General features: G+C 44.3%; 1 protein-coding gene across 1 annotated transcript in view; it reads right to left on the bottom strand.

Annotated features, from left to right (window-relative positions):
* The window catches only part of LOC115099616 (IgGFc-binding protein-like), a 277,960-nt gene that overhangs the window by 61,343 nt on the left and 200,074 nt on the right, over nucleotides 1-16,543 (bottom strand). The window contains exons 57-62 of the mRNA XM_029617348.1: nucleotides 9,088-9,162; nucleotides 6,329-6,403; nucleotides 5,475-5,549; nucleotides 3,621-3,683; nucleotides 2,266-2,340; nucleotides 1,411-1,485 (exon numbers count right to left, since the gene is read on the bottom strand). Of these exons, the coding sequence (XP_029473208.1) occupies nucleotides 1,411-1,485; nucleotides 2,266-2,340; nucleotides 3,621-3,683; nucleotides 5,475-5,549; nucleotides 6,329-6,403; nucleotides 9,088-9,162 (438 nt within the window). The remainder of the gene's footprint in view (nucleotides 1-1,410; nucleotides 1,486-2,265; nucleotides 2,341-3,620; nucleotides 3,684-5,474; nucleotides 5,550-6,328; nucleotides 6,404-9,087; nucleotides 9,163-16,543) is intronic.

The raw sequence follows: 16,543 nt of genomic DNA, 5'->3' as shown, positions 1-16,543 counted from the left end.
TGACCTTTGTGATGATGCACATACAATTACAGCTTGTGGGAACCTACATCTCTCATCCCATTACCCTCACCAGCTTCACAACCATGTCCCTTTCAAAAGAGGCCCATTTCAAGAGAGAGAGAGATTCAGTCTGCTCTAAAATAGCTCCTGCTCATCTTAGTTTGTTAAAACAAGATTACATCAATTTGCAGGCCCCTATTTGAATTCATAGTGACGCAGTAAATGATGGCAGGAAAAGATCAAATTGCGCAGATGGGAGTATAAATTCCCATATTCATCCCAACACCAGCTCCTAACCCCCATGTCTTTTACCTGAACCTGCAAACCGTTTTCCTACCATTGCCCTGTATTATCAGTCCCAAGCATGCCCAGACTCTGTTAAAGTGTAAATCCCAACCCCGCCCAGACTCCACCCCTTTGAACACCTCTACCCAGGTGCATAAAATTGCACATACAGAGTATGCACACTCAGTTTTATGCACGCATCAGTTGCACAACTTTCTAAAGGGCCATTTCTGCGTGTGAAGCACTATTTTAACCTGCAAAAGTCGCTTTCAAAATTGCTCTCAAAATGCACACGGGGTAGATTTTAAAAGTTTGTGTGCGGGCGCACATGTACACCTGATTTTATAACTTGCGCACGTCGGCGAGCGCAATGGCGTGCACAGTTGTGCGCCTTGCGCATGCCGAGCCGCGCAGCCTTCCCCCATTCCCTTCCCCCTAACCTGACCTTCCCACCCCTTCCCCTAACCTTTCCCCCCCAGCCCTACTCTAACCCCCCCAAAAAGTTTGTTTTACCTTTTGCGCCTGCCTCCGGGTGTCCCGGGGCTTTACTCACGTCGCCGGGCCTTTTGAAAATAAGCCTAGTGTGCGTAAGGCCGGTTACGCGCATAACCTTTTGAAAATCCGGCCCACAGTTTTTACCAAAAAGAAGTTAAGTTCAATAAACAGGCTATTTTAGAATTTTAAATTCAAAGAAAGGAAAGCGGGGAATAAGACAAAACAAGCTTGAAAGTTAATGTTTTAAAGGCTTAGGCAGGTATTGCTGCTTTTAAATGGGGGCCTTAATACTACTGAATTTGAATTTCACTTCCCTACGTGCATGGGCATAATAACCATTAGACAGATTAGATTAGTGCTTCTCCAGGCACACCTAGCCAGTCAGGTTTTCAGGATTTCCTCAATGGGCACACATAAGACACATTTGCATACAATACAAGCAGTGCATACAAATTCACCTCATTCATATAAGATATCCTGAAAATCTGCCTGGCTAGGTGTATCCCGAGGACTGAGTTGAGAACCCATGGATTAGATTATTACCTACGTCTTGCACCCGAACTCTGGCCAGCTTTAAAATCTTCTGTTCTTAGGTTTCTTTAGATCTGAATTAAAAATGGTTAGATCTACCTGTGATTGTCGATTCTGCAGTGCTGGTTGTTGGCTCCGGAGGCAGAGTAGTGGTTTCTGTGGTGGTTGTATCATCTAAAATGTAAAAATAAACATACACACGGTTAATGCGACTCCAACATTGCTCTATATTTCAACGGCAAGAGGAAATGGAGGACAAAGGATTTGTATTCACAAATAAGCATGGGAGTAGCTTGCTTGTTGCAGCAGTTTCTACCCCAAACCAATTAAGCCTGATACTTCACTTTGAATACAAATACAGTGCAGCTCACTGCTTCAACAGCGGGTGGGAATGAAGAAAAGAGGATTTATATTCAGACAACAACCAACAAGGACTAAATTGTACAGGCTAGGTAAACAAATAAGCATGGGAGTAGCTTGCTTATTGCGGCGGTTACTACCCCTAACCAATTAGGCTTGATACTTCACTTTTATGCAGCTCCAGCACTGCTCTCTACATCAATGGCAGGGGTGGAAGGAAATTAGAACCAAAAAGTTACCAATAAGGGCCCTGACCTCAGCGGTCAGAGTAACAGATAAGTATGAGAAAAATAACCGTGAAAGATTGCTGGGCAGACTGGATGGGCCGTTTGTCTTCTTCTGCCGTCATTTCTATGTTTCTATGTTTCTAACACACTTAAGACAAATTTGCATACAATACCAGCAGTGCATACAAATTCATCTCATTCATATTAGATATCCTGAAAATCTGACTGGCTAGGTGTGTCCCGCGGACTGGGTTGAGAACCCATGGATTAGATTATTACCTATATCTTGCACCCGAACTCTGGCCAGTTTTAAAAAACTTCTGTTCTTAAGTTTCTTTAGATCTGAATTAACAACGCTTAGATCTACCTGTGATTGTCGATTGTGCAGTGCTGGTTGTTGGCTCCGGAGGCAGAGTAGTGGTTTCTGTGGTGGTTGGTTCATCTAAAATGTAAAAAGAGAAAGAAAAGAAAATATAAGCCAAAGGTTATGCAGCGACAGTTTTAGCACGTGTAACATATTCCAGAGACCTAAAAGTTGTTTAGACTCAAAGTTCAGGGAATTTTTTAAAACTCGGTTCTTAATGTATATGGAACATTAAACCATTAATAGTCAGTTATGCTTCCATGGGACAGGTCAAGCCAGAATTAGTGGCACATTATTGGCCTTGATTTCTAGTTAATTGGAGTGTGGGTGGCTGTAGGACACACACCTGGGTGAAGAGAAGATGCCACAGCATATTTCAGGTGCATAGAAGAATGTAATGTTCTAATAACCCAGGGGTTTTACAAGAGCTCAGAGCAGTAAGAAGGACCCGATAACACCTTAGTGACCTTTGTGATGATGCACATACAATTACAGCTTGTGGGAACCTACATCTCTCATCCCATTACCCTCACCAGCTTCACAACCATGTCCCTTTCAAAAGAGGCCCATGTCAAGAGAGAGAGATTCAGTCTGCTCTAAAATAGCTCCTGCTCATCTTAGTTTGTTAAAACAAGATTACATCAATTTGCAGGCCCCTATTTGAATTCATAGTGACGCAGTAAATGATGGCAGGAAAAGATCAAATTGCGCAGATGGGAGTATAAATTCCCATATTCATCCCAACACCAGCTCCTAACCCCCATGTCTTTTACCTGAACCTGCAACCGTTTTCCTACCATTGCCCTGTATTATCAGTCCCAAGCATGCCCAGACTCTGTTAAAGTGTAAATCCCAACCCCGCCCAGACTCCACCCCCTTGAACACCTCTACCCAGGTGCATAAAATTGCAATTTTAAATTAAAAGAAAGGAAAGTGGGGAATAAGACAAAAGAAGCTTGAAAGTTAATGTTTTAAAGGCTTAGGCAGGTATTGCTGCTTTTAAATGGGGGCCTTAATGCTACTGAACTGGAATTTCACTTCCCTAGGTGCATGGGCATAATAACCATTAGACAGATTAGATTAGTGCTTCTCCAGGCACACCTAGCCAGTCAGGTTTTCAGGATTTCCTCAATGAACACACATAAGACAAATTTGCATACAATACAAGCAGTGCATACAAATTTATCTCATTCATATTAGATATCCTGAAAATCTGACTGGCTAGGTGTGTCCCGAGTACTGGGTTGAGAACACATGGATTAGATTATTACCTACGTCTTGCACCCGAACTCTGGCCAGCTTTAAAAACTTCTGTTCTTAAGTTTCTTTAGATCTGAATTAACAACGCTTAGATCTACCTGTGATTGTTGATTGTGCAGTGCTGGTTGTTGGCTCCGGAGGCAGAGTGGTGGTTGGTTCATCTAAAATGTAAAAAGAGAAAGAAAAGAAAATATAAACCAAAGGTTATGCGGCGACAGTTTTAGCACGTGTAACATATTCCATAGACCTAAAAGTTGTTTAGACTCAAAGTTCAGTGAATTTTTTAAAACGGTTCGTAGTGTATATGGAACATTAAACCATTAATAGTCAGTTATGCTTCCATGGGACAGGTCAAGCCAGAATTAGTAGCACATTATTGGCCTTGATTTCTAGTTAATTGGAGTATGGGGGGTGCAGGACACACACCTGGGTGAAGAGAAGATGCCACAGCATATTTCAGGTGCATAGAAGAATGTAATGTTCTAATAACCCAGGGGTTTTACAAGAGCTCAGAGCAGTAAGAAGGATCCGATAACACCTTAGTGACCTTTGTGATGATGCACATACAGTTACAGCTTGTGGGAACCTACATCTCTCATCTCATTACCCTCACCAGCTTCACAACCATGTCCCTTTCAAAAGAGGCCCATGTCAAGAGAAAGAGAGATTCAGTCTGCTCTAAAATAGCTTGTGCTCATCTTAGTTTGTTAAAACAAGATTACATCAATTTGCAGGCCCCTATTTGAATTCATAGTGACGCAGTAAATGATGGCAGGAAAAGATCAAATTGCGCAGATGGGAGTATAAATTCCCATATTCATCCCAACACCAGCTCCTAACCCCCATGTCTTTTACCTGAACCTGCAACCGTTTTCCTACCATTGCCCTGTATTATCAGTCCCAAGCATGCCCAGACTCTGTTAAAGTGTAAATCCCAACCCCGCCCAGACTCCACCCCCTTGAACACCTCTACCCAGGTGCATAAAATTGCACATACAGAGTATGCACACTCAGTTTTATGCATGCATCAGTTGCACAACTTTCTAAAGGGCCATTTCTGCGTGTGAGGCACTATTTTAACCTGCAAAAGTCGCTTTCAAAATTGCTCTCAAAATGCACACGGGGTAGATTTTAAAAGTTTGTGTGCGGGTGCACATGTACACCTGATTTTATAACTTGCGCACGTCGGCGAGCGCAATGGCGTGCACAGTTGTGCGCCTTGCGCATGCCGAGCCGCGCAGCCTTCCCCCATTCCCTTCCCCCTAACCTGACCTTCCCACCCCTTCCCCTAACCTTTCCCCCCCAGCCCTACTCTAACCCCCCCCAAAAGTTTGTTTTACCTTTTGCGCCTGCCTCCGGGTGTCCCGGGGCTTTACTCACGTCGCCGGGCCTTTTGAAAATAAGCCTAGTGTGCGTAAGGCCGGTTACGCGCGTAACCTTTTGAAAATCCGGCCCACAGTTTTTACCAAAAAGAAGTTAAGTTCAATAAACAGGCTATTTTAGAATTTTAAATTCAAAGAAAGGAAAGCGGGGAATAAGACAAAACAAGCTTGAAAGTTAATGTTTTAAAGGCTTAGGCAGGTATTGCTGCTTTTAAATGGGGGCCTTAATGCTACTGAATTTGAATTTCACTTCCCTAAGTGCATAGGCATAATAACCGTTAGACAGATTAGATTAGTGCTTCTCCAGGCACACCTAGCCAGTCAGGTTTTCAGGATTTCCTCAATGAACACACATAAGACACATTTGCATACTATACAAGCAGTGCATACAAATTCACCTCATTCATATAAGATATCCTGAAAATCTGCCTGGCTAGGTGTATCCCGAGGACTGAGTTGAGAACCCATGGATTAGATTATTACCTACGTCTTGCACCCGAACTCTGGCCAGCTTTAAAATCTTCTGTTCTTAGGTTTCTTTAGATCTGAATTAAAAATGGTTAGATCTACCTGTGATTGTCGATTCTGCAGTGCTGGTTGTTGGCTCCGGAGGCAGAGTAGTGGTTTCTGTGGTGGTTGTATCATCTAAAATGTAAAAATAAACATACACACGGTTAATGCGACTCCAACATTGCTCTATGTTTCAACGGCAAGAGGAAATGGAGGACAAAGGATTTGTATTCACAAATAAGCATGGGAGTAGCTTGTTTGTTGCGGCAGTTACTACCCCAAACCAATTAAGCCTGATACTTCACTTTGAATACAAATACAGTGCAGCTCACTGCTTCAACAGCGGGTGGGAATGAAGAAAAGAGGATTTATATTCAGACAACAACCAACAAGGACTAAATTGCACAGGCTAGGTAAACAAATAAGCATGGGAGTAGCTTGCTTATTGCGGCGGTTACTACCCCTAACCAATTAGGCTTGATACTTCACTTTTATGCAGCTCCAGCACTGCTCTCTACATCAATGGCAGGGGTGGAAGGAAATTAGAACCAAAAAGTTACCAATAAGGGCCCTGACCTCAGCGGTCAGAGTAACAGATAAGTATGAGAAAAATAACCGTGAAAGATTGCTGGGCAGACTGGATGGGCCGTTTGGTCTTCTTCTGCCGTCATTTCTATGTTTCTATGTTTCTAACACATAAGACAAATATGCATACAATACAAGCAGTGCATACAAATTCATCTCATTCATATTAGATATCCTGAAAATCTGACTGGCTAGGTGTGTCCCGCGGACTGGGTTGAGAACCCATGGATTAGATTATTACCTATATCTTGCACCCGAACTCTGGCCAGCTTTAAAAAACTTCTGTTCTTAAGTTTCTTTAGATCTGAATTAACAACGCTTAGATCTACCTGTGATTGTCGATTGTGCAGTGCTGGTTGTTGGCTCCGGAGGCAGAGTAGTGGTTTCTGTGGTGGTTGGTTCATCTAAAATGTAAAAAGAGAAAGAAACGAAAATATAAGCCAAAGGTTATGCGGCGACTGTTTTAGCACGTGTAACATATTCCAGAGACCTGAATGTTGTCTAGACTCAAAGTTCAGGGAATTTGTTAAAACTCGGTTCTTAGTGTATATGGAACATTAAACCATTAATAGTCAGTTATGCTTCCATAGGACAGGTCAAGCCAGAATTAGTGGCACATTATTAGCCTTGATTTCTAGTTAATTGGAGTATGGGAGGTGCAGGTATGGGTGAAGAGAAGATGCCACAGCATATTTCAGGTGCATAGAAGAATGTAATGTTCTAATACCCCAGGGGTTTTACAAGAGCTCAGAGCAGTAAGAAGGACCCGATAACACCTCACAAGATGTAATTGTATGTGGTGATGCACATTCAATTTCAGCTTGTGAGAACCTACATCTCTCATCCCATTACCCTCACCAGCTTCACAACCATGTCCCTTTCAAAGGAGGCCCATGTCAAGAGAGAGAGAGATTCAGTCTGCTCTAAAATTACTCCTGCTTATCTTAGTTTGTTAAAACAAGATTACATCAATTTGCAGGCCCCTATTTGAATTCATAGTGACGCAGTAAATGATGGCAGGAAAAGATCAAATTGCGCAGATGGGAGTATAAATTCCCATATTCATCCTAACCCCCATGTCTTTTACCTGAACATGCAACCATTTTCCTACCATTGCCCTCTATTATCAGTCCCAAGCATGCACAGACTCTGTTAAAGTGTTGGCCTCTCTCACCCAGGCTGGTAGGCCATGTCATGACTTTTCATTTTCTTCTATGATTTATACAGGACCAACACCAAATCCAACCCCCTTGTACGCGGCTGCTAAGAAATGTTTTGGTGCGGCCGCACAAGCGCATCTTAGAGGGAACAAAATTGCTCTCAAAATGCACACGGGGTAGATTTTAAAAGTTTGTGTGCGGGTGCACATGTACACCTGATTTTATAACTTGCGCACGTCGGCGAGCGCAATGGCGTGCACAGTTGTGCGCTTTGCGCATGCCGAGCCGCGCAGCCTTCCCCCATTCCCTTCCCCCTAACCTGACCTTCCCACCCCTTCCCCTAACCTTTCCCCCCCAGCCCTACTCTAACCCCCCCCCAAAAGTTTGTTTTACCTTTTGCGCCTGCCTCCGGGTGTCCCGGGGCTTTACTCACGTCGCCGGGCCTTTTGAAAATAAGCCTAGTGTGCGTAAGGCCGGTTACGCGCGTAACCTTTTGAAAATCCGGCCCACAGTTTTTACCAAAAAGAAGTTAAGTTCAATAAACAGGCTATTTTAGAATTTTAAATTCAAAGAAAGGAAAGCGGGGAATAAGAGAGAGATTCAGTCTGCTCTAAAATAGCTCCTGCTCATCTTAGTTTGTTAAAAACAAGAATACATCAATTTGCAGGCACCTATTTGAATTCATAGTAACGCAGTAAATGATGGCAGGAAAAGACTCTGTTAAAGTACAGGCCTCTCTCACCCAGGCTGGTAGGCCATGTCATGCCTTATCATTTTTCTCTATGATTAATACAGGACCAACCCCACTGTACTTGGCTGCTAAAAAACGTTTGGGTGTGACCGCACAAGCGTGCAACTTAGAGGGAACAGTGACCATGACCCTTAAAGCCCCGCAGATCTGCCTAGTGGTACATGTGGGCACCAACGACATAGGAAAATGTGGGAGGGAGGTTCTAGAAGCCAAATTTAGGATCTTAAGTAGAAAGCTGAAATCCAGAACCTCCAGGGTAGCATTCTCCGAAATGCGCAGGTCCCCAGACACAGGCAGAGCTCCGGAGTCTCAATGCATGGATGAGACGACGGTGCAAGGAAGAGGGATTCAGTTTAAGGAACTGGGGAACCTTTTGGGGAAGGGGGAGTCTCTTCCGATGGGCTCCACCTTAACCAGGGTGGAACCAGACTGCTGGCGCTAACCTTTAAAAAGGAGATAGAGCAGCTTTTAAACTAGAACAAAGGGGAAAGCCGACAGTCGCTCAGCAGTGCATGGTTCGGAGAGAGGTATCTTCAAAGGATACTAATGATGCATTAGAATTAGGGCATCCCGACAGTGAGGTTCCAATAATAAGAAAAGTAGTCCAAGTGCCTGTAAGTAAAAACTCACCTGAGCTAAAAAATTCTAACTTATCCCTATCAATTAAAAAGCAGAATGAAAATACAAACAAAAAGCAAACTTTAAAATGTTTGTATGCTAATGACAGAAGTCTAAGAAGTAAGATGGGAGAATTAGAATATATAGCAGTGAATGATGACATAGACTTAATTGGCATCTCAGAGACATGGTGGAAGGAGGATAACCAATGGGACAGTGCTATACCGGGATACAAATTATATCGCAATGATAGAGAGGAGCACCCGGGAGGCGGTGTGGTGCTTTATGTTGGGATGGCATAGAGCCCAACAGGATAAACATCCTGCATGAGACTAAATGTACAATCAAATCTTTATGGGTAGAAATCCCTTGTGTTTTGGGGAGGACTATAGTGATTGGAGTATATTACCGTCCACCTGGTCAAGATGGTGTCCCAAGGACTGGGTTGAGAACCCATGGATTAGATTATTACCTACGTCTTGCACCCAAACTCTGGCCAGCTTTAAAAACTTCTGTTCTTAAGTTTCTTTAGATCTGAATTAACAACGGTTAGATTTACCTGTGATTGTCGATTGTGCAGTGCTGGTTGTTGGCTCCGGAGGCAGAGTAGTGGTTTCTGTGGTGGTTGGTTCATCTAAAATGTAAAAAGAGAAAGAAAAGAAAATATAAACCAAAGGTTATGTGGCATGAGTTTTAGGACCTGTAACATATTGCAGAGACCTTATGCGTATTAGATAACCTGAAAATCTGACTGGCTCCGTGTGTCAGAGGACTGAGTTGAGAACCCATGGATTAGATTATTACCATCGTCTTGCACCCAAACTCTGGCCAGCTTTATAAACTTCTGTTCTCACAGGACAAGCAGGATGGTAGTCCTCACACATGGGTGACATCATCAGGATGGAGCCCAATCACGGAACACTTTTGTCAAAGTTTCTAGAACTTTGACTGACACCTACTGGGCATGCCCAGCAATGCACTGACCCTGCATCCAGCAGGGGTTCCCCTTCCGTCTTCTTTTTTCCGCGTAGCAGTAGCCACGTGGGTTAAGGAGCTCTCTGAGATTCATGACAGGAATTTTCCTCACGGAACTTCTTTCAAAATTTTCAAAAATAATCTACCCCATGGGGTCCCCCTATCGATATCTATACTCCGTGGTCGAAAGGTGAGCTTTTACCCTTGTTGTGGTCGATTCCCGTCGAGTTATCCCTTCAGGGTATACCAGCCATTAGCTGCACCGCAGCTAAATATTTTCAAAGCCATGGCGTCGGGTTTTCGTTAGTGCCCCAACTGGGAGCACCCATGTTCAGTCCCACCTGTCAACCGCAAGACAGATGCCACCTATCTGGTGCAGTCAGCTCCTGGATTCCAGAAGTCTCAATTGGATCATCATTCTGTGGTTGTTCAATCAGCCCAGAAGAAGGCACAATGTTCAAAACCTCATTCCTCCATATCTCCAGGGAAAGAACAAAAATCCCTGGATGCTTTTGGCAGGCTTGTCTTCCATGGCTCCATGCTCATATCTCACAAAGCCTCTTACCATTTATACATGACCCAGTATAACAGAGACCTCTTTAAAAGGATCCAGGACTTCTCTGATTCGTTACCAGAGCAACTCCAGACCTAACTTCATACTCTGGCTCAGAAAGGTCTAGATGCTGGAAAACACGAGGTCCGCGCTGCTTATAATATTTTTGACACTGCATCTAGAGTGTCTGCAGTGGGAATTAGTGCACGAAGATGGGCCTTGCTCAAATCCTCGGACTTAAAGACAGGTTAGCAGATCTACCCTGTGTGGGCGATAATCTCTTTGGTGAAAAGATCTGAGAGACTGTGGGGAAGCTGAAGGACCACCATGAAACGCTGTGCCAGCTTTCTTCTGTGCAGTCTGAGTTCCCTTCCACCCCTAAGAGAACTTTCAGGCGTGACTCTAAGCAGCTGATCTACAAGCCAAGGAAATTTTATCCTCCGGCTTCTAGAGGACGCCCTTCCAGACCTTACCAAAAAGGTCAATCCTGGCAGACTCGGCCTCAAAAGTCTCAGCCAGCTTCTCAGCCTGAACCAGCGTCAGGGTTTTGACTCCTTCCTAGAGAGTGTAAGCCAACCTCCTCTGCCATCCATACCGGTCGGTGGTCGGCTTTGTCACTTCAGCAAATCACAGAACATATAGAAAGACATGGTTTAATGGAAAAAAGTCAGCATGGCTTTACCCAAGGCAAGTCTTGCCTCACAAATCTGCTTCACTTTTTTGAAGGAGTTAATAAACATGTGGATAAAGGTGAACCGGTAGTTGTAGGGTACTTGGATTTTCAGAAGGAGTTTGACAAAGTTCCTCATGAGAGGCTTCTAGGAAAAGTAAAAAGTCATGGGATAGGTGGCGATGTCCTTTCATGGATTACAAACTGGCTAAAAGACAGGAAACAGAGAGTAGGATTAAATGGATAATTTTCTCAGTGGAAGGGATTGGGCAGTGGACTGCCTCAGGGATCTGTATTGGGACCCTTACTTTTCAATATATTTATAAATGATCTGGAAAGAAATATGACAAGTGAGTAATCAAATTTACAGATGATACAAAATTGTTCAGAGTAGTTAAATCACAAGCAGATTGTGATAAATTGCAGGAAGACCTTGTGAAGCTGGAAAATTGGGCATCAAAATGGCAGATGAAATTTAATGTGGACAAATGCAAGGTGAAGCATATAGGGAAAAATAACCCATGCTATAGTTACACAATGTTAGGTTCCATATTAGGTGCTACTACCCAAGAAAGAGATCTAGGCGTCATAGTGGATAACACATTGAAATCGTTGGTTCAGTGTGCTGCGGCAGTCAAAAAAGCAAACAGAATGTTGGGAATTAATAGAAAGGGAATGGTGAATAAAACGGAAAATGTCATAATGCCTCTGTATCACTCCATGGTGAGACCGCACCTTGAATACTGTGTACAATTCTGGTTGCCGCATCTCAAAAAGGATATAATTGCGATGGAGAAGGTACAGAGAAGGGCTACCAAAATGATAAGGGGAATGGAACATCTCCCCTATGAGGAAAGACTAAAGAGGTTAGGACTTTTCAGCTTGGAGAAGAGACGGCTGAGGGGGGATATGATAGAGGTGTTTAAAATCATGAGAGGTCTAGAACGGGTAGATGTGAATCGGTTTTTTACTCTTTTGGATAACAGAAAGATTAGGGGGCACTCCATGAAGATAGCATGTGGCACATTTAAAACTAATCGGAGAAAGTTCTTTTTCACTCAACGCACAATTGAACTCTGGAATTTGTTGCCAGAAGATGTGGTTAGTGCAGTTAGTATAGCTGTGTTTAAAAAAGGATTGGATAAGTTCTTGGAAGAGAAGTCCATTCCCTGCTATTAATTAAGTTGACTTAGTTTTTGGGTACTTGCCAGGTTCTTATGGCCTGGATTGGCCACTGTTGGAAACAGGATGCTGGGCTTGATGGACCCTTGATCTGACCCAGTATGGCATGTTCTTATGTTCTTATGTTTGGCATACAGTCACCACAGACCAGTGGGTACCTGCAGTAGTCACTCAGGGTTACCACCTAAATTTCCTGACTGTTCCAGCGGACTCTCCACCTCGGCTGATGTGGGGGACATCCGACCACTCTTCCTTGCTCGAACAGGAGGTCTCATCCCTCCTCAAATTCCAAGCAATAGAACCAGTGCCCCTCTCCCAGCAAGGGCAGGGGTTTTTTTTTCCCGGTATTTTCTAATACCAAAAAAGTCAGGTGGCGTACGCCCAATATTGGACCTCTGTGCACTAAACACATTTCTGCACAGAGAAAAATTCAAAATGGTAACCTTGGGCTCTCTACTTCCTATTCTGCAAAGAGGAGATTCGTTATGCTCTCTAGATCTCCAGGAAGCATACACTCACATCTCAATCACACCATCTCATCGCAAATTCCTGCGATTCCTGGTCAGCCCTCGTCATTTCCAGTACCGTGTACTACCATTCGGCCTGGCGTCTGCTCCATGAGTATTCACCAAGTGCCTGGTGGTGGTCTCAGCCTCTCTCAGGAATCAGGGTGTGCATGTCTACCCTTATCGATTGGTTGATAAGGGCTCCGACTCAGCAGGGCACACTAACCTCCCTGCATCTCACTATCAACACCGTGATCTCCTTAGGGTTTCTAATCCAACTATCCCAAATCCAAGATAGTTCCATCCCAAACCCTATCTTTTATAGGAGCCGACCTAAACACTACACTGGCGAAAGCTTTCCTTCCCCAGGATTGTGCTTTCACCATAACATCTCTGGCGCATCAACTACAGTCTCGAGCATCTTCAACTGCTCGTCACCTCCTCATACTTTTGGGTTACATGACGTCCTCGGTGTATGTCACTCCGATGGCTCACCTAGCCATGAGAGTAATGCAGTGGACCTTAAAATGCCAGTGGATTCAAGCTTGTCAGCCAATGTCCAACATTATCCACATTACCAAACGGCTCCGACTGTCACTAGCCTGGTGGATGCACTACTCTGATCTCATTCAAGGCTTTCCATTTCAGGCTCCATATACTCAAATCACCTTAACAACAGATGCATCCAACCTTGGGTGGGGTGCACATGTAGGCGACCTGCAGACTCAGGGAACCTTGTCTCCAGAGGAAGCCAAACACCAGATAAATTTCCTGGAGCTACAGGCGATCAGATATGACCTCAAGGCCTTTCAGGATTGCCTATCAAGCAAAGCTATCCTGATTCAAACTGACAATCAGGTTGTGATGTGGTACATCAACAAACAAGGGGGAACGGGCGCCTACCTTCTGTGTCAGGAACCTGCACAGATATGGGCATGGGCCCTTTCCTGCTCAATGTGCCTCAAAGCAACCTACTTGCCGGGAGTGGACAATGTGGTGGCAGACAAGCTGAGTCGCACTTTCCATCTGCACGAGTGGTCTCTCAACCCCACGGTAGCGGACGCAATATTCCAACGTTGGGGTTACCCTCGCATAGTCCTCTTTCCGTCGGTACACAACCACAAAGTAGACAATTTCTGCTCTCTCATTCGCAGTCACCACTCGCAGCCAAGACATGCCTTCACCCTCTCCTGCGCCAGCGGTCTCCTTTATGCGTACCCTCCACTTCCTCTCATTTCAAAGACTCTTGTGAAGCTCTGGCAGGACAAAGGATTAATGATTCTGATAGCTCCCTATTGGCCACGCCAGTTGTGGTTTCCAATCCTCCAAGACCTATCAGTACGCTGACACATTCCTCTGGGGAAGGATCCCCTTCTAATCACTCAGAACAAAGGGTATCTCCGTCACCCCAACCTCCAAACTCTGTCTCTGATGGCCTGGTTGTTGAAAGGTTAATACTCCAACCTCTTAACCTTTCAGAGTCGGTATCCCGAGTCCTGGTGGCTTCACGAAAGCCTTCAACGAGAAGGTCTTATCACTCTAAATGGAAAAGGTTTACGGTCTGGTGCCCTTCCATGTCCATAGACCCCTTCACTTGTTCCACTGCAAAGTTCCTAGACTACCTCTGGCACCTGTCACAGTTAGGCCTAAAAACTTCCTCTATCAGGGTGCAGTGTATGCGTACCATAAGAGTGTAGGATATGTCTCCATTTCAACTCAACCCTTAGTATCACGTTTCATGAGAGGCTTGCTCCATTTAAAACCTCCACTGCGCCCTCCTGCCCCTGCTTGGGACCTTAATATGGTTTTGGGACGGCTCATGAAACCTCCGTTTGAGCCTCTCCACTCCTGTGATCTCCGCTATCTCACCTGGAAGGTAGTTTTTCTTCTGGCAATCACGTCCGCTCACAGAGTTAGTGAATTACAGGCATTAGTTACCTACCCGCCTTACTCTAAAATTCTGCATGACAGGGTAGTGCTCTGCACGCACCCTAAATTTTTGCCGAAGGTAGTGTCAGAATTTCATATTAAACAATCTATTATCCTACCTACCTTTCTTCCCAGGCCCCATTCTAATCTAGGAGAACAGGCTCTGCTTTCTTTAGACTGCAAACGTGCTCTAGCTTTCTATCTGGACCGCACGTCGGCCTACAGGAAATCCACTCAGTTGTTTGTGTCTTTTGATACCATCAAATTGGGAAATCCTGTGGGAAAGCAGACCCTCTCCTCCTGGTCAGCGGACTGCATTTCTTTTTGCTACCAGCAACAGGCATTCCGCTACAAGACCGTGTAAAAGCACACTCGGTCAGGGCCATGGCAACATCAGTAGTGCACCTCCGTTCGGTGCCGCTTGCCGATATTTGTAAGGCTGCTACCTGGAGTTCTCTCCATACTTTCGCAGCCCATTATTGTTTAGATAAGGTTGGCACACAGGATTCCATCTTTGGCCAGTCTGTTCTACACAACTTGTTTTCTATTTAACTTCCCAACATCCTTCCACCAACCCATTCAGGGTTTCAGGATGCCCTCTTAACCAAAATCCATCCCTGTTGTTGTGCCTGTTGCACGTCTTTGAGTGCATTTGGTGCATTGCTCGGGCATCCTCAGCTTGGTACTTACCCATGTTTGAGGACTACCATCCTGCTTGTCCTGTGAGAAAGCAGAGTTGCTTACCTGTAACAGGTGTTCTCACAGGACAGCAGGATGTTAGTCCTCACGAAACCCATCCGCCACCCCGCGGAGTTGGGTTTGTTTACTTTTTATTTTATTTTTCGCACGTACTTTTGCTATACAACGAGACTGAAGGGGGACCCTTGCTGGATGTAGGGTCAGTGCATTGCTGGGCATGCCCAGTAGGTGCCAGTCAAAGTTCTAGAAACTTTGACAAAAGTGTTCCATGATTGGGCTCCATCCTGATGATGTCACCCATATGTGAGGACTAACATCCTGCTTGTCCTGTGAGAACACCTGTTACAGGGACGCAACTCTGCTTTCTTAAGTTTCTTTAAATCTGAATTAACAACAGTTAGATCTACCTGTGATTGTTGATTGTGCAGTGCTGGTTGTTGGCTCCGGAGGCAGAGTGGTGGTTTCTGTGGTGGTTGTTTCATGTAAAATGTAAAAAGAGAAAGAAAAGAAAATATAAGCCAAAGGTTATACGGCAAGGGTTTTAGGACATGTAACATATTCCAGAGACCTGAATGTTGTTTAGACTCAAAGTTCAGTGAATTTTTTAAAACTCGGTTCTTAGTATAAATGGAACATTAAACCATTAATAGTCAGTTATGCTTCCATGGGACAGGTCAAGCCAGAATTAGTGGGACACTATTGGCCTTGATTTCTAGTTAATTGGAGTATGGGGGGTATAGGACACACACCTGGGTGAGGAGAAGATGCCATAGCATATTTCAGGTGCATAGAAGAATGTAATGTTCTAATAACCCAGGGGTTTTACAAGAGCTCAGAGCAGTAAGAAGGACCCGATAACACCTCAGTGACCTTTGTGGTGATGCACATACAATTACAGCTTGTGGGAACCTACATCTCTCATCCCATTACCCTCACCAGCTTCACAACCATGACCCTTTCAAAGGAGGCCCATGTCAAGAGAGAGAGATTCAGTCTGCTCTAAAATAGCTTGTGCTCATCTTAGTTTGTGAAAAACAAGAATACATCAATTTGCAGGCCCCTATTTGAATTCATAGTTACGCAGTAAATGATGGCAGGAAAAGATCAAATTGCGCAGATGGGAGTATAAATTCCCATATTCATCCCAACACCAGCTCCTAACCCTCATGTCTTTTACCTGAACCTGCAACCGTTTTCCTACCATTGCCCTCTTTTATCAGTCCCAAGCATGCACAGACTCTGTTAAAGTGCTGGCCTCTCTCACCCAGGCTGGTAGGCCATGTCATGACTTATCATTTTTCTCTATGTTTAATACAGGACCAACACCAAATCCAACCCCCCCCCCCCCCAATCCCCTTCCATGCCTTATTACCATGTTTTTATACTTAAATTAAAAAATCAAAATCCCCCTTCCCACCTCCCTGATATTGATCTTCTAATAACACAGGACACAAAGTGTTACTAAGAGTCTGCTGGCCTTATGAAGACAATTTAAAAAATC

Source organism: Rhinatrema bivittatum, chromosome 9 (genome assembly GCF_901001135.1).
Source record: "Rhinatrema bivittatum chromosome 9, aRhiBiv1.1, whole genome shotgun sequence".
NCBI classification, from domain to species: Eukaryota; Metazoa; Chordata; class Amphibia; order Gymnophiona; family Rhinatrematidae; genus Rhinatrema; species Rhinatrema bivittatum.
The sequence above is the reverse complement of the archived record's forward strand: the minus strand, read 5'-3'. Positions and strand labels throughout refer to the sequence as shown.